Genomic DNA, 16,306 nt, shown 5'->3' on the forward strand with positions numbered 1-16,306 from the left:
ATAATGACGATATTGTTGTCATATGAGTCACAACGATGACACGGGTCTTGAGCCGAGGCCAACACAACCTCCTTTCAAAACCGATGCTGCCCTTTATCAGAGCCTTCATCCGTCTGTTCAGCGTAGATGCCAGCCGTAGTGAGGTTTAATCCTAATCCGCTTGCATCTTGTTTTGTTTAAGTGATCACTGGGCTTGTCCTACTCACTTGGCTCTGCTGCTCACAAGCCATCGTTCAGTGTGTGTGTTTGTGATGGATGAGAGTGTGTAGCTGTACAGAGGCGACATCCAATTACAACATTACAGGCAACGGGGACCTGTGCTGCTGTGCCCGGGAAATGGAAAAGTCGAAGTTATAACGTTTCATTTCTGCTTTTTCTCCTAATTGTAACAGCGTGGCTGGCCAGTTTGTAGAAAGAAAGTACACGTTTTCCTTAAAGGCGCAGAAGAAGTGAGGAGAAGTGATGAAATAAAGGGAACAAGGCCAGGTAAGGTTCCTTTGTTTTGTTTTTCAATAGGTTTGCTAACACCTACTTTTAATAGGCCCTTTAGACATTAAATGCTTAAGTATTCTATCCATATGTTCGCAATTGTGTTGTAAAACATCCAGTAATTGGTAATGAGAATAATTTCGCCAAATTATTTAATTTGTTTATGCTGTTGATATTTGAACAAAAATGTATAAATATATAAATATATAAAATAAGAGCAAATGTGTTATACTGGTATTTTATTGCATTATTCCCAGGTTGCAAAACACAAGGTCAGATATCTCAGACTCACTCATGAAGGTATTTCTGTCTTGACAGTGAAAACAAGCAAAGGGTCATGGGGTGTGTTATGGGGAAATCTGAACTACAGCTGAAGAAATCTGACAGAGGTGTGGCCTTTACCTGAATCATTCTTGTTCATAGTCAGTGTTTTTCAACGAGATGTTCCTTCGTACTGCATTCATTTAATGTCAGTGTCATTGCTTTTTTCAATTTTTAGTGGCCATCTCAGTTCCGGGTAAATATTTGTTTTATTCCAGCACGCCTTTATACTTTACGGTATCTGTTCAAAAAGTCTCAATTAGCAGCGTTTGCTAACTTTCTCTACTTCATTTCTATGCACTCTGTGAAGCTGCCACCGGTGAGTCATCCAGTCCAGCTCTGACATAGTGAATGAATGTATTGGTAGTAAAAGAGAAAGGTTACCTCATCATGGTTATGGCCAAATACCTCCGTCTCCTCTCTTAACCTTAAGCAATCAGAGCGGCTCTGTTGATCCAGCGCTGGTACCGTCAGTATGTTGCCCGGCTGGAGATGAGACGCAGGTGCACGTGGAATATCTTTCAGTCTATTGAATATGCAGGAGAACAAGACCAGATCAAGGTGAGCTTGCACAGGTTTGAATACAGGGACACAACTATTGGCAATGTCAGTCTGTCGGTCAGTGAGAAATATCTCAACTACTGTTGGAGGTATTGCCATGAAGTTTAGAACAGATATTCATGGTCCCCAGAGGATGAAGCCTACTGACTTTGGTAATCCCCTGATTTTCCCGCTACCACGAGGCTGACATTTTTGGTTCAGAGTGAAATATAAGTACCAGATGGATTGCCATGAAATTAGTTTCAGATATTCATGGTCTCTATGGTATGAATCTTAATCACTTTGGTAATCCTGTGACTTTTCCTATATATATATATATATACACACTCGGTTGATATTTTTGGATTTCATCGAAATCTCTCATTCACTACGATATGGATGCTGTGATGCTTGGAACAGACATTCATGGTACCCAGAGGATGAATTGTAATACATTTCTCATCCAGCACCATCATTGGGTAAAAATTTCCATTTGTCCAATACTTTGGTTTATGACCAAATATCAGCAAAACGAATCACATTCTAATCAGCCTCAGCTGTACTTTGTGTTTAAAGCTTATGAGAAAATGACTTCCTAAAACTTCAAAAAATTATCGTGAACATGATAAAAAATGAGACTTGCTGAACATCAACATGATCGCATTTAGCTCAAAGCAGAGAGCTACTGGCATATTCTCAGTCATTCATCTTTTCTTTGACACTGCCCATTAATTATTTTCAAATTCTATTTATCCTTCCTGCAGCTCTACAATTTTTTTGGCTTCTTGATGGACCACTTCACCCCAGCTAGCAGTCAAAGTAAGACCGACCCGTACTACTGACAGTGAGCTAAGCTGAGCTCAACCGGCCTACTCTCTGCTAGAAAAACGTACTTTCTTTTACCACACTGATCCACGTCCCACACTTTCCCTCTCTTCCTCTAACATAGGAAACCTAATATCTCACATCTTTTGTAAAAATGAAATCTGTCAAGACACAGAGTGGGAGAGATATTTTTGCTACAAGAGCATTGAAGTAAGCGATAGCTACATCGGCCCCCATCTGATCTTCCCCCTGACCTTCTGTGGGGTGTCAAAGCTGGTGGAGGCCTTCAAGCACAAACAAGTAAGTACACAGGCACATAAAGTTCACTTAAGGCAGATACTCAAACGCAAACAGTACCTAATGATGTCCTTTTTCCTCAGCGGTCAGTGGATTCATACTTGTTTTTTTCCCAGTAGCAGCTTCATGCTCGATATGTTCTGCAGCTTCTTGGAGAAACTTGGAGACTTCTAAAAATTCTTCCAAACATCAATCACATCTCTGCCTGCCGCACCAAGCAGATAACCATATGCGGTACGCAACAGCAGGCCTTTTCTGGACGCATTTTGCTCCGATTTTTTCGTCTTACATTCTTCTTTATTGCCTTTGAAACATTCAGGGGGCACTCACACACAATATTAACACATTATGTATCCTTTTTCACAGGAGATTTACATGGGCACCTTGAGGACCTGCTGTTAATATTCTATAAGGTATTCAAAACATGAAAATCACATTGTCAGACAGGTATGTTCATTTTATTTAACAACTTCTTCCGTCCAGAACGGTTTGCCGTCCTCCGAGAAGTCGTATGTCTTCAATGGAGACTTTGTGGATCGCGGTAAAAACTCCATTGAAATCCTGTTCATCCTGTTTGGGTTCCTGCTGGTCTATCCCAATGATGTCCATCTAAACAGAGGAAACCATGAGGACCACATTGTTAACCTGAGGTAACCTGAGGTCTTCTTAAACTCAAATTAGTGGCTTGTGCTACCTGTTTACTTAGTATTTATGTTTTTGTAGTTAATCACAATATGCTCATACTGTATATGGCTTTATGCAATTGGTATTCTGCTTATATTTAACCTACAGCTGATGTGTACACTAATATATTTGTTCCTTGTGTGTTTTTTCCAGATATGGTTTCACTAAAGAAGTTTTGGGAAAATATAGGGTGGGTTCTCTTGTGTATTTTGCTTTAACCTAATTAATATAGTGCTCTCAGCCAAATTTAAACTCAGTGATGGAAGTATTCCAATCCTTCACTTAAGAAAAAGTAGCTATACCACAATACATAAAATACTCCATTACAAGTTCTGCATTTAAAATATTACTTAAAAAAGTAGATTAGTACTGTCAACAAAGTGTACTAAAGCTATTCAACGTAATGCAAATTGATCCTGTTTATGTTTTACTGTTAAATATTACATTATTATATCATCGTTACTGATGCATGTGCCATTTTAATGGTGTAGCTGGTCAAGGTGCTACTTAATTGTTTCATCCTGTTAAACCTATTGCAACGCATTATATTAAAAAAGCTCATTATGTGTTTAGTATGTACAAACTATATTTGTACATACCGGTACAAACTATATAACCCTATTTTCCTCTTAAATTCAGTTAATAAGAAGTATAAAGTGGCAAGACGTGGAAATAGTTGAGTAAACCCACGAGCAGTTCTATTTTTCCACATAATCAAATCCAATCTAATGTTTCATAACAGGAACAACAGATGGGCTTTAGTCTGAGTGCCATAGGCAGGGTAGGCAAGTCAAAAATCACTGACGTGAACCTCATGGTGGTACTAAAAAAGTCAGGGGATCAGTAGGGAGTCAGTAGGATTCATCATCTGGGGAACATGAATGTCTCTACAAATCCCATGGCAGTCCATCCAATAGTTGTTGAGATATTTTAGTCTGGACCGACCGTATCTAGCATGGCTGAAAATTGCCCAAATGGATAAAACAAGCCAACTGTATAGTCACCATAAACTTGACTTGGTCTGCAGGTGCATGGCAAGACGATCCTAAAGCTCCTCCAGAAGATTTTCAGCTGGCTGCCTCTGGCCACAGTGATTGATAACAAGGTGCTGATTGTGCATGGTGGGATCTCTGACACAACAGACCTCAATGTGATAGCCGGAATGGACAGACACAAAGTAAGACAGGCATTCAGCGTCAATAAAAATCGGTGTATTTGGGCCTGCGAATCCAGAAATATCATCATATTAAGTGTATTTTATCTTATGTGCTCAGTATGTGTCGGCTCTCAGGCCTCCTAAGGGGACCCATCGAGCAGGCAATGTGAGTAAGACTCAGAAAATGAACAACAGGAACGGGGAGGCCGGTGGACCAGTGGAAGGCCGGCGTCGGGTGTGTTCTCTGACTGACCACGGCTCTGCGATGGCTCACAGGCACAAACTCCCACGCCGTTCGCTCCACAACGCGCCCGGGAGCAGTCAACTCAACTCCTCGGTGGAAGAGGAGCTGAAAAAGAGGCGCAGGCTGGCTGGGTTCGACCAGTCCTACGGAAAACCGAAGAAGTCTGACTTAGAGCCGGAGTCTGGAGAATCAACAGAGACAGATGTGGACGAGTGGAAACAAGTAGGTGACAGGAAGGATGCTGAACATTGAGTATGTACATGCAGAAATGCCCCATAATGCACACGTTTTCATGTTTCCTGACTTAGCTAACTATTACACTGTGATTGATTGGGCCACCCAGATAGTGGATGTGTTGTGGAGTGACCCGATGCCCCAAAATGGCTGCATTCCCAATGAGGTGCGAGGCGGAGGCTGCTACTGGGGGCCAGACGTCACTGAGGAAGTGCTGGGAAGACACAACCTCCAGCTCCTCATCCGCTCCCATGAGTGCAAACAGGACGGCTATGAGTTCTGCCACAACCGCAGGGTGAGCACAAAGTTGCATATGACGTAGAGTTTAAGGTGGAACACTGACTCTGGAAACCTTTAGCTTATGACGGGATGAAAAACAGGAAAAAAATAGAGCAAACAATTTGCAAAATGACTAAACAGAAGTAGCAGTTTCATTTAAGGATTTAATCAGACAGCAATTCGTAATCAATGAGTCTGAGCAAACTGGCCTTTCTCAATATGCGTACTTCTCTGTACTTGTGAACTTGGGTATTGAGAAAGTCCTCTGTTGCATTCAGGTGCTGACTATATTCTCAGCGTCTAACTACTACGAGGTGGGCAGCAACAGAGGAGCCTACATCAGAATGGGACCCGATCTGGTTCCCCACTTCATTCAGTATCAGGCCAGCAGGACGTGCAGAGAGCTCACCCTGAGACAAAGGTACAAATACGAGCCTGCACAGAATTTAAAGCAACACAAAACACAAAATGAATGCCCCAATAACATTTAAACACAGATTTACATGGCAGAATGTGGGTAAACAGACAAATTATGACAGTCCATTTCCCAGTGAGTCAAAGATTTATAGAGCAGAAGTAAAAAAATACTTTTCTCTACCGTCTTCGTCAGTGTCGGGTGGACAGAGAGATCAGCTCTGCGAGCTCTGAGGGAACAACTGTTTGTACACAAGTCCGATCTCATCAGTGCCTTCCAGGAGTTTGATCCTAACAACAAAGGTACTGAGCAGCAGTGATGAATGTTAGAACAAAAAGAGTATTGTGTCAGTGTATCAGACTGTATATTTCTGTCTGTGTCTCAGGGATGATCTCTCTAAGGCACTGGGCCAGCGCCACAGAGAGAGTACTAAATCTGGGTCTGCCCTGGAGGGTGTTGCGCCCTCAGCTTGTCAGCAGCACCCAGTGTGGCATGGTGGACTACCAGCTGTGGATAAGGGAGCTCTCCATCACTGAGCCCAAACTGGAGGTCAGCCTTGTAAGACCGCAGTGTCTAATGTCCATTTTCTCACCCTGTTTTTCCATCTCTGACACACACGAGTCGCAAAATCTTGATTGATTTGTCTCTTTCAGATCTCAGATGACAGCATCCTGGAGACTATGTACAAAAACCACGCCAACCTGGAAACCATCTTCCGAATTATAGACACAGATCACTCAGGTCAGTAGGAAGCTTTCACCTGGATTCCAGACATTGCATCAATGTATTTCCTCTCCTGTTTAGTCATGCTGTTGACTGAAACATCTCAACTATAATGGGCTGCAATGACATTTTGTGCAGACATTCATGTTCCCCAGAGGATGAAACCCTACTGACTCTGGTCATCCCTTGACCAGCGGGCAAAAGTTTAGTCAGTGAATTATTTCCACATCTACTCAACATGTGAGCGTATTGACGTAAGCTCAAATCACCACAGCCTCAGGGAGCCTCTAGCATGGCTGTAGACTTGTCACTTTCTGTTGGAAAGCCTGAGACGCTTCTCTCAAATATCTACAACAAAAGTGGGAATATTATGTAATACACCTATTTGTTGTTATGGTAAATGTTAAAACATATTCTGCAATAAAAGATCTTTCACCTGAAAGTGACTCAACAAACTGCACGGCACGCAGACGACACAGATTTTCTATGCTACAAATTTAGGAAGTGTACAACATCCTCCGCTTCTTTCTAGGTTTGATCTCTTTCGAGGAGTTCCGTCAGACCTGGAAACTGCTGAGCTCTCATCTTAAGACGGAGATCAGCGACGAGGCCATCGCAGACCTGGCCCAGAGCATCGACTTCAACAAGGACGGGAGCATCGACATCAACGAGTTCATGGAGGCTTTCCGGCTGTGCAGATCAAGCTAGATCTCGTCTACCTCTTACATTATCTGCACTTTTTTTAACCTTTTAAAATGTAACTTTATTTAAGATGTTGATGTTTAAGGATTTCTATGTAGACTTAATGATCAACCTTTTTAGGTATGCATAAACAAACATCAAACACATATGAAGTTGTCTTTGCCTTTCATGTTGAGTGCATTGTTGACAATATTTGGCCTAAAGAAGTTGAAGGAACCCCGCTGGTTTTACACATGAAAGTCTGTTTTACAGAGCTTGGGGAGAAGTTGTATGAAACCTTTTGTGGCTTCAGAGGGAACTTGAGTCAGTGTTGGCTGGGGCTGGGGAATAGTTTGAAAATTAAAGAAATCTGGAGGTGTGGAGTTAGAACGAGAGCTAACCAGACCTCAGAGCCACTTGAGGCTACATTAGCCATTAGTAGAGAGTGAAAAGCGTTATACTGAGACAAAGAAACCGCTAGTTAGTACAAAATGCTACAAGTGAAGAGAGGACTGTGGACGTGGACATACTGATCCACGGGGATTCTGTAGATTCTAGAGATCATGGCGCTTGGCTGAATTTGATCAATGAAAATGCAGCACTATCTAAAAAAAAATAAAAATGAAGTAACGATAAGAGAAAGAGGGTTTTATTGTCATTGTAGTGATGCAACGAAATGTCGTCAAAATATTAGGGATGGTGGTGCGTTCAATAGTCTGTGAAAGCCAAAACTCCTGCATCAAAGTGTATGTAGGGGTTTAAAAACACTCGCAAAAAAAAAGTTAAAGCAAAAGCTACTAATTCTGATAAATGCTAATTTTCAGCATTTTTTTTCAATCAATTAGTGATTTCTGCTTCTCAGCACTGTAGAATGCTCCCACAGAAAGATAAGTAAAGAGGTATAAGGTATTTTACCATTACTGTAGATATTTTTAATTTTGTAGTCTACATCAAGTATTTGCTTCTTTGAAGTACAATTATCATTTTATCTGCCTACGTTTTGCCTGGCAGCATCTTTTTCTGCAAAACTAGTGACTCCAGTCATCAGTCACTACTTCCAGCGTCCTTTTCTTTTACCCGTCCTCTGAAAAACTTTGTGTAATTCAGACCTTTGGAATATCGCTGACTCTAGTGCACGAGGGGACATAATCTTTTTGGAAGCTGCTTCATCTGTTCGACTGCCAATCAGTCCGAATCCAGGACATGAATCCTATCAACTCAAGCCCTACTTTGATGAGATGTTGGAAAAGGCTCATCTGAAGGTAAACACCGGTGACGTGAGTGAACTAAAACAATGGAGAGACGGGCAACAAAAGTTGCATTGTTCAGACAGAAAAAAATTAATGAGACTACCGTTACAGTGTGATTGCAAGGAAAGTAATGTAGTCAACTTGTTTTCAATTTAAATGAAATTTATTAACATTCTGACAACAGCATCAAAAAAAAAGAAATACAAAGATGTATTTACAATGTATTCAAACACCGCGCACACACACTCAACCCTATGGTTTGCTTACATGCCAGCCACAATCAGTCTCATTTCCATAATCTGCTTTCACAAAAGGGAAGCCAGCTATTATTAGACGGTGTCGAGTCTTTCCATTAAGCTTTGTGTCAGTCCGGAAAGCACAGATTAAGCAGTCTTTATTTTGTTGGTAGTGGGGCAAAGGTCCTGATCGAAATGGCAGAATGGCGACCAAGAGAAATTCAGACACCCTCCTTTGATCAAACCTAAAGGCGAAGACTGCTTCAAGACGAATCCAACACCACGACATAAAGGAGAAGGTGACGGGCAGCTCACTTTTCAGAGGATTGATAATTGTGAGTGAGAGCATAACGTGTGTGTGTGTGTGTGTGTGTTGGTGGGGTGGACTCAGCTCAGGAGGCCTCCTCTCATGTGTCCACTGTCACTCAGCCCGTGCTCTATGAGTTTGATGTCTTCCAAGTCATCTTTGATGACGCTGATCAAATGACTTAAACCGTCCTGCTGCTGTTTCAAGTGCTGAAAGCGGCCGACAAGGAATGTTTCAGTTACTGCACAAAATCTTTACAAATGTTTACAAAACAGTTTTTTGTCCTCTCATCAGTAAAACCAACAGAATGTAGGATAGACTTTCATATCAGATTCAATGTTTTAAGTTGGCTACACTTATCAGAACATTCATAGTCTCCCTCGAGTGGCTTAAAGGTGTACTGCTGATATTAAAGACAGTGGAAGACATTCTGCAAAAATGATTTGGCGACCCTAGAATGTCCGTCTATGGGAATGACTGGTTTAGTGCATTCAGAGGTCTGGCACAAGAGTTACACAGATGTTACAATAAGAGGGCATTGTGTGAATGTGCCGACTCACTTGTTTGATTTCCCTGAGGAGGTCTGCATCAACACTGTAGCGCTCCTCTGATCTTACAGCTCCAAAGTGATTCTGCATCCGGATTTGGGACATTAATTCATTCAGACGACCCTGGAAGAAAAGACGATACAAACACAGTAAAATAGAAACTTTGTCTCAGCTGGTGGTTGGGGGCGGGAATCTCTAGGCCAGGGATTCCCAAAGTGGGGTGCGCACACCCCTGGGGGTGCGCAAGCTGCCTCTAGGGGGTGCGCGAGAGGAAAAGTGTAAAAGTTGGACATGATCCCGGTGTCCAACAACACTGTGTCGCGCCGCATCGATGCTTTGTCCGAAGACATCCTGGCTACATTAGTCGGTCATTAATTGTAAATGAAATGTGATAATCTGCCTCTGAGCCTGTGCGTGTGTGCTCGCATCGGTATTGCTCTTTAAAAGTGACGCCTTGTGTCACTGAAAGTTATTGAAACTTTGTTGCAGTGTTTCAGGGCGTTTTCACACCTTCAGTTCGTTTGCTTTGTTGCAGTTGCTCCTTTGTTCGGTTTGTGTTCACACTGCAACATTTAACAGCGGACTAAATCTTGTAAACAAATGCCACGCGCGAGCAAACTGTTCTCTCATTGGTCCGATTCTTATGCGGCTATGCGTTTTTTTTTTTTTTATTAAGGGGGGGGGGGGTGCGCGAACCCGGTCGGGATGTAGAAGGGGGTGCGCGGCCTAAAAAGTTTGGGAACCGCTGCTCTAGGCAACTCACGAATCGAGTCAGAAATTCAGAGAATTAACAAAAAAACAGGTTGTTAACTTAACAAGGAGTGCAATGTCACCAGATAGGATTCTAAGTAATAACTATAATACCATAAATACTGAAAAACGTATTAGTAAACTACCAACTGCTCTTAGAGAAACATAACAAGGAATTTAAAAAGTCCTTGTAACCCTGATGTCAAGTCTATTAAGATATATGAATGAAAGAATGAGCAGTCAGATTGTATTCATGACTGCTACAATTTAGACACACTTGCCTTGAACTGTGTGGGGGCATTGAGTTCAGAGTGAATGGTGTCCAGCTGCACCCTGAGGTGCTCCTCGTCCACTTGGATAGCATAGCCACTTTTCCTCTGAATTTCCTGTTTGATTAGCACCTGGCAGGAAAACAGGGACGTAGGAGGAGATAAATGTGAGAAACGATAAAGCAGGAAAAGACGCAGACGGTGCCAGGGCATTCATTCAAACCTCTACGAAATGTGGCGATGGTGTTCGTCGCCGGCCACTTCAACCCACAACACGATATCACCGAACAAAGACAGTTACCTGCAGCACCCTGTGAGAGAGATCCATCAGCTTCCTCTTGTACTGGGCTATCTTGGCCACTGTGGTCGCCTGGTTCTTCTGGAGTTCACTGATGTCACCGGATATCATCTGCAAGTCAACAAGTGTGTGTGTGTGTGTGTGTGTGTACGCGAGCGAGAAGAGGAGGGGGGAAATGGTTGACATATTATTTCTCCTCTGATTTCAAGTTATATTTTTAGAGCCATCAAGCTGAAAATAATCCCTGGTCTGTTGCCCTTCCTTGAAAAGTTTTGCTCTACAACATCAGATAAAACAATTGATGCATCATTTCACACGTTTGGTGTTGCATTTTATGGTAATATTAGCCAAATGCTTTTGATAGACCCAACTTAGAAGGGTGTAAATATCCTCAAATATAAACCACAGAGGAAAATGCTTAGACTGCACATTTGAAGAGTAAGCTATACATATGTTTCATACAGAAATCTAATTTATTTGAAAAACATCGACACTCGCAGCTGTATTTGTAATAGTAATTTCCGCTGTAAACAACCTGTTGGTGGCTAGCACGAACAGCACATCTGTGTACTCCGTCCTTGACGCCACAAAACCTGTTTCAAAATTCCTTGGTTGATAATCAGAAGGCACGGTGCCACGGTGTCATTTAGAGAACCAGGACTGTTTTCACTTACATCCACTCTGGTCTGGTGCTGTTTGGTCATCTGATCCTGGATTTGGAGTCGGCGAAGAAGCTCCTTAAAACCCACCATGGGCACTGGTATTAACCTGGAGGAAAAGCAAAACACTTTAATGACCTTAACAAATTAAGTTAAAATGTAGCTTTTTGTTGTGGGCAACAAAAAGCCAATAAAAGTTGTGGCATAATGGGCATTGATCAGGAATCCAGCAGAGCCATCTTTATGAGTCATGTGGTAAAGGGTGTTGCGCTTAACTTCAACACTACATATATCATGTTCCACTTACGGAACATGGCTATTGGGGGAAAATCAAAATGCCACGACTGGAGAATCTCAAGGATCAACAAGTCTCTTTAACTGATCCCCCCCCCCCCCCCCCACCACCACATTATTCCTAGACCATCCTTTATGGAAAGTCTGACAGATGTTTTCTGAACCAACTTACTTCTCCGGGTCTGGGTTGTCCACCTTAGCCTGCTCCCAAATGATGGGGTCCACTCCTGAGTGAGAAAAGACAATACTCTCAGAAGTAGAACTCACACACCAAAACCATCTGTGGAGTTCAGCGAGCGGACGACACAAACACGCAGGCGCTCGTTTACCTGCAGGTGCGTTTTGCAGCAGCTGTTTGAGCTGCGCTGGCGACAGCTCCGTGCGTGCGACAGACATGGCCACTCCGATCTGCGTGAGCTGGACCTTGATGTTGGCCTGCTCCAGATAACTGAACAGTGTGGTGGCGGGGATCCGCTTGGAGGTGCCATTAAGAGAACGCTCCACCACGTAAATGATCACCTCGGTCCTGAGAGACAGAAGACGGGAACAAGTCCCCACATTCGTTTGTAATCAATTTAATACCTATTCCAGTTCCTTAAAGTAATTGGGGAGCCATGGGTGTAGCGGCCCAGACTGACTCACTGGTCATTGGGCAGGGCTTTGACACCGTCCACGTTGACGGTGAGAGTCTGGTTGCTTCCCAGGATCTTGTGGAGGGTCTCCACCAGTTGCTGCTGCTGAGCTCGCACATCGGCTTCCTTTCTATTAAAATGCAAGACCACGAAACCATCCTCGTCCTTACTCACTGGGACGCAGCTGTAGCCCACCGCCTAGGAAGCAAAAAAACAAAAAGGATTATTTGATATTTAAATTCAAAAAAAGGAACCCAACAAGCACATCCAAGCACTCTAATGGACTATCCAGCGTTACCTTGAACCTGCAGAATGGGTTCTCCTGGGTGAAGTCAACAGGCTGGTGGTTGTTGCTGTAGTACCCCTTCCCAGTGCCCCAGTAAGCCTGCAACTGGTTCCATCTGGCTAAAATGGAGTCCCGCTCATCCCCTAACAAGGTGGGAGCTGACAGAGCAGTGACCTGCTGGTAAAGCTGGCTGGGCTGAGCCTGCTGCTGGGCCTGCTGGCCGAACAAGCTTCCTAGAAGGTGTGAGGAGAGGAAGACGACACGTCAGACTGTCTTTCTCTTTATGTCCACGTTTCTGAGGGAAAACTATGGACCGAATGGCTGTTCTTTCATAATATGAGGAAAGTCATTAACAATGGTTCCAACGTAATACACTAACTGCACATTCTTGTATTTCTGCTTCAGCGGCACACTGTTGGACTGATGATGATGATGTTAAAGCTGAAAACATTCTGCTTGTTGTCGCCCTCTGTAGCGATAAGAGGTGTACAGCACGTCGATAGAGTAGTTGTGGAGGTTTAAAAACAAATTACAAATATCAGCTTTAATGTTCTGCCTTGTTTGGGACATCGTTTTCTAATCTTCACATGGAAACACTAAAACTGTTATTTGGAAATACGGGGTCTCACCTGGCTGCTGCTGAGTTTGCTGGATATTAAAGCCTCCAAACCCACTGAGGCCAGATGTTCCTAATCCAGTTCCAAATCCTGTTGCCCCAGCAGTGGTGCCAGCGCCAAGCCCAGAGGAGAACCCAAAACCTTTGTTCTGCGTGTTACCAAACAGGCCTCCTAAAACAGAAGATATGAACATATATGAATGCTACTGAATGCCAGCGTAAAGTGTAGAATTAATGTGCAACCTAATGGCAGCTATTTGTTGGCATTCCAACACAAAGAGTGTGCAGCATTGTGTAACAGCACAGCTTTAGTAAAACATTTAGAAAACTGAAACCAAACCACCTAATATCAGTTTACCCAGTCAACATTATGATACTAAATGATGAACCTTGATCTACATTAGGCTTCCTGCAGGACTCAACCCAAGTTTATTGTTAAATTTTTAATGCAACAAACAGCGGTGCATCTACACATTAAACGGTGTTTAGTTCCTTCCTCATATTGTAAAAAAAAAGCACTTGCATCACAGAAGAATCAAGATATTTGTTTTGTAATTTACCAAAATGATGAAACTTTTTTTAAATTATAATAATGCAAGTACAGCTGATAAAACCCGCCATTGATGACTGTTGCCTCAGTTGGGCAAGACTGCTGGACGTCCTCTTTTCAAAAAACCCGAATGTGTGCATACATATTTTATGTCCTGCACATACACACAAATGGCCCAAAAAGAAGGAAAGTTCATCATTCTGGATAAGAGCAACACTGCTGACCTGCGGTGTTAGCGGGAGCAGCAAAGCTAAACGTGGACCCTGGTGCAGCGGCGGTTGTTGTAGTCGCCCCAAAGCTTCCAAACGTGCCTGAAAAAGAACGCAAATCATGCCAAATGAAATAAAGGAGGTGAAAGAAAGGAAATCAATACAGAATGAAATCACTGACTAATTGCAAAAGACAGAAATCATGACCGAGCTTTTACGGTAATAAAAAGAAACACTGAATTTAATTTCCATCTAGCATCGCTCTCAACAGAGAAGGTGAAAATGTACATTTCTACAGGAATCAAATGAGATGAGTGTATAATTCAACATTTTGTCTCCTCATGCAAACAACAACAATGACACTTAATGAGAAAAAGCAACATGTCAGACGAAAAATAACTGCACCACATAGATGTGAAAATGGATGAAAATGTGTGTTTATAGACAGACTGTACTGATTAATCAATCACAAAGGGCATCTACCTGTGCTAGCCAGGTTATTACCAAAATTGAAAACAGTGCCAATGGTGGTTGCTGTACCAAAGCACCCCACATTAAAGCTGACTGCTGCTGGGTTGGCATTTAAACCAAACCCCCCAAAACTAAACCCACCAGCCGTGGTGTTTCCAGCTCCCAGCCCCCCAAATCCTGCAGCCAATCGGAGGCAGGCAGCGAGAAGGAGAGAATGACACGGAGGAGTAAAATGGCAAACGGTCAGGTCTTGTTTGGGCTTATTGCTTGTAAAACAAAATGTACCGTAAGAGAGACAAGACTGTTTTGACCATAAATTATCTTACCAGTGTTGGTGGAGCCAAAACTAAATCCTGTGGCTGGTACGGCAGCAGTAGTGGTGGCGGCCCCAAAACCAGGGGCTGCGAGAGCTACAACGAAAAAGCAGACACAAAATAGACGGGCAGTTAAACTGGCACCTTGATTTGGATAAAACAACAAAGGATACCTTAAAATAGTCACAAATTATCTGCAAAACCTTTTTTTTTGTGAATTGAAAAAACCCAAACACGAACGCAAAATACAGAAAGCAGTTCCTCTTCATACAGTTTACATGCTTATCTTAATAAAGGTACTTTGTCTTATAATAATATATTCAGGGGCTCATTCTTATTGTCTTTATTGACTCCTCGTGGTGCACACAGAGTCAACAGAACCTACTCTAGTTTGCACAAACGATGTACAAATGTCCTATAAAAACACACCACAATGGTTTTCGAAAGCTTACACACATCTGATTTTAACAATATTTGGCTTACATCAATATGCAATTGTTTTAGTACAAAAACAGGTTGGTTAAGCGTTACAGTGATGCCTAATTATGTAGACAAATATAAATTAATTCCATTGCTACTCCACTGCTGTAACCTATTATATGATGACCATGATGATGCACTGTGCAAAATAACTGTACACATATTACTACCCGTACATAATTACTGCTGTAGGTCCTATATTAATATAGTATACAATGCTTGCTCCCCCATCAATTTGAGTGCATTTTGATCTTAACCTGAGCCTAAACTTAGCCCAAACGGAGCAAACAAGAGTTGTTCCTAGAACACTGACCAACAACACAGTGGAGCAGCTGTGATCACTGAGGGTCAAAGGTGAGGAGTCCCCCTTTTAGTGAGGATCACGTCTCTGGACTTACTGCCGAATCCGGGTGCTGCGGTGGTGGTGGTGGCTGCGGGGCCAAAGCCAAACGCTGCCGTTGATGCTGTGGGTTTGGCACCAAATGAACCGAAAGAAAACCCGGACGTGCCTTCACATGAACATAGAGAGTGCTTGTGAGTGTTGGGTGTCCTGACAACAACGTCAACGTACAGCTACAATGGATTTTTAACAAGCTGCAAGATCATGATTGTCAATAAGGACTGTAAAGATAAGTTAGCTAACTTTGAGGAGTGACGTTCACGTTATTCGTTACCCACAACAGCTAACGTTAGCCAAAGGCTACAGCGTTAGCTACAAGATACACGTACAGTAACGCTAGTGGAACAATATATAAGCAGCATATTTCTAGTCTCATTAAAATACTCCAAAAATAAATTAAAATGTCCTTACTTGCCGCTGGGTTACTCGTGGCGCCGCCAAAATTGAACGCCATGTTGACTGTTTTCAGTTGCAGGGAGTTATTCTTCTTCTTCGTCTTCTTTGTGGTGCTCGGTAGTTGTCATCGAACATAACGGCACATTACTGCCACCCGGAGTCTGCATGAGAGATCGCTACTTATGCGGCGGTCAGACAAAATACTGAGAGGAGCTCATACTAGATATCTTTAAGTGCTCTGGACCCAATTTTTCTTCATATTTCTGTAATATTTGCAAAAACCTGATTTAGGGCTTTGCTGGAGTTTTAGACAGTGTTTTTCCAATCTTTTTTAATTTGATCCTGTTTTAAAACAATGGCAGTACGATTTCAACTTTACTCTAAAACCAAGAACAGAGCCTAACCACACAGCCCCAATGCTTTATTTGTATGGAAAGACACAATGTAAGTTTA

General features: G+C 42.5%; 2 protein-coding genes across 3 annotated transcripts; one reads left to right on the forward strand and one right to left on the reverse strand.

The window, feature by feature from the left end:
- Window positions 1-826: 826 nt before the first annotated feature.
- ppef2b (protein phosphatase with EF-hand domain 2b) lies at window positions 827-6,915 on the forward strand (the record flags this gene model as incomplete). Its single annotated transcript, XM_079289371.1, has 16 exons — window positions 827-878; window positions 1,244-1,371; window positions 2,115-2,169; window positions 2,300-2,475; window positions 2,592-2,706; window positions 2,839-2,885; window positions 2,956-3,122; window positions 3,310-3,346; window positions 4,184-4,333; window positions 4,431-4,778; window positions 4,900-5,085; window positions 5,348-5,490; window positions 5,680-5,786; window positions 5,870-6,033; window positions 6,138-6,225; window positions 6,740-6,915. The coding sequence occupies 16 exons, from the start codon at window positions 827-829 to the stop codon at window positions 6,913-6,915; spliced, it is 2,139 nt and encodes a 712-aa protein (XP_079145497.1).
- A 1,373-nt stretch (window positions 6,916-8,288) lies between these two features.
- nup54 (nucleoporin 54) lies at window positions 8,289-15,946 on the reverse strand. 2 transcript variants are annotated; one of them, XM_079289894.1, is made up of 15 exons: window positions 15,869-15,946; window positions 15,456-15,566; window positions 14,590-14,673; window positions 14,405-14,440; window positions 13,808-13,894; window positions 13,047-13,205; window positions 12,430-12,650; window positions 12,142-12,329; window positions 11,829-12,025; window positions 11,672-11,726; window positions 11,221-11,314; window positions 10,550-10,657; window positions 10,261-10,380; window positions 9,242-9,352; window positions 8,289-8,890 (listed from the first exon to the last, which is right to left on the reverse strand). In XM_079289894.1, the coding sequence occupies exons 1-15, from the start codon at window positions 15,909-15,911 to the stop codon at window positions 8,762-8,764; spliced, it is 1,743 nt and encodes a 580-aa protein (XP_079146020.1). In that variant the 5' UTR covers window positions 15,912-15,946; the 3' UTR covers window positions 8,289-8,761. The 2 variants fall into 2 exon arrangements, with proteins under 2 accessions (XP_079146020.1, XP_079146021.1); XM_079289895.1 differs by lacking the exon at window positions 14,405-14,440.
- Between the last annotated feature and the right edge of the window lie 360 nt (window positions 15,947-16,306).

This window comes from Melanostigma gelatinosum, assembly GCF_949748355.1.
Source record: "Melanostigma gelatinosum genome assembly, chromosome: 18".
NCBI classification, from domain to species: domain Eukaryota; kingdom Metazoa; phylum Chordata; class Actinopteri; order Perciformes; family Zoarcidae; genus Melanostigma; species Melanostigma gelatinosum.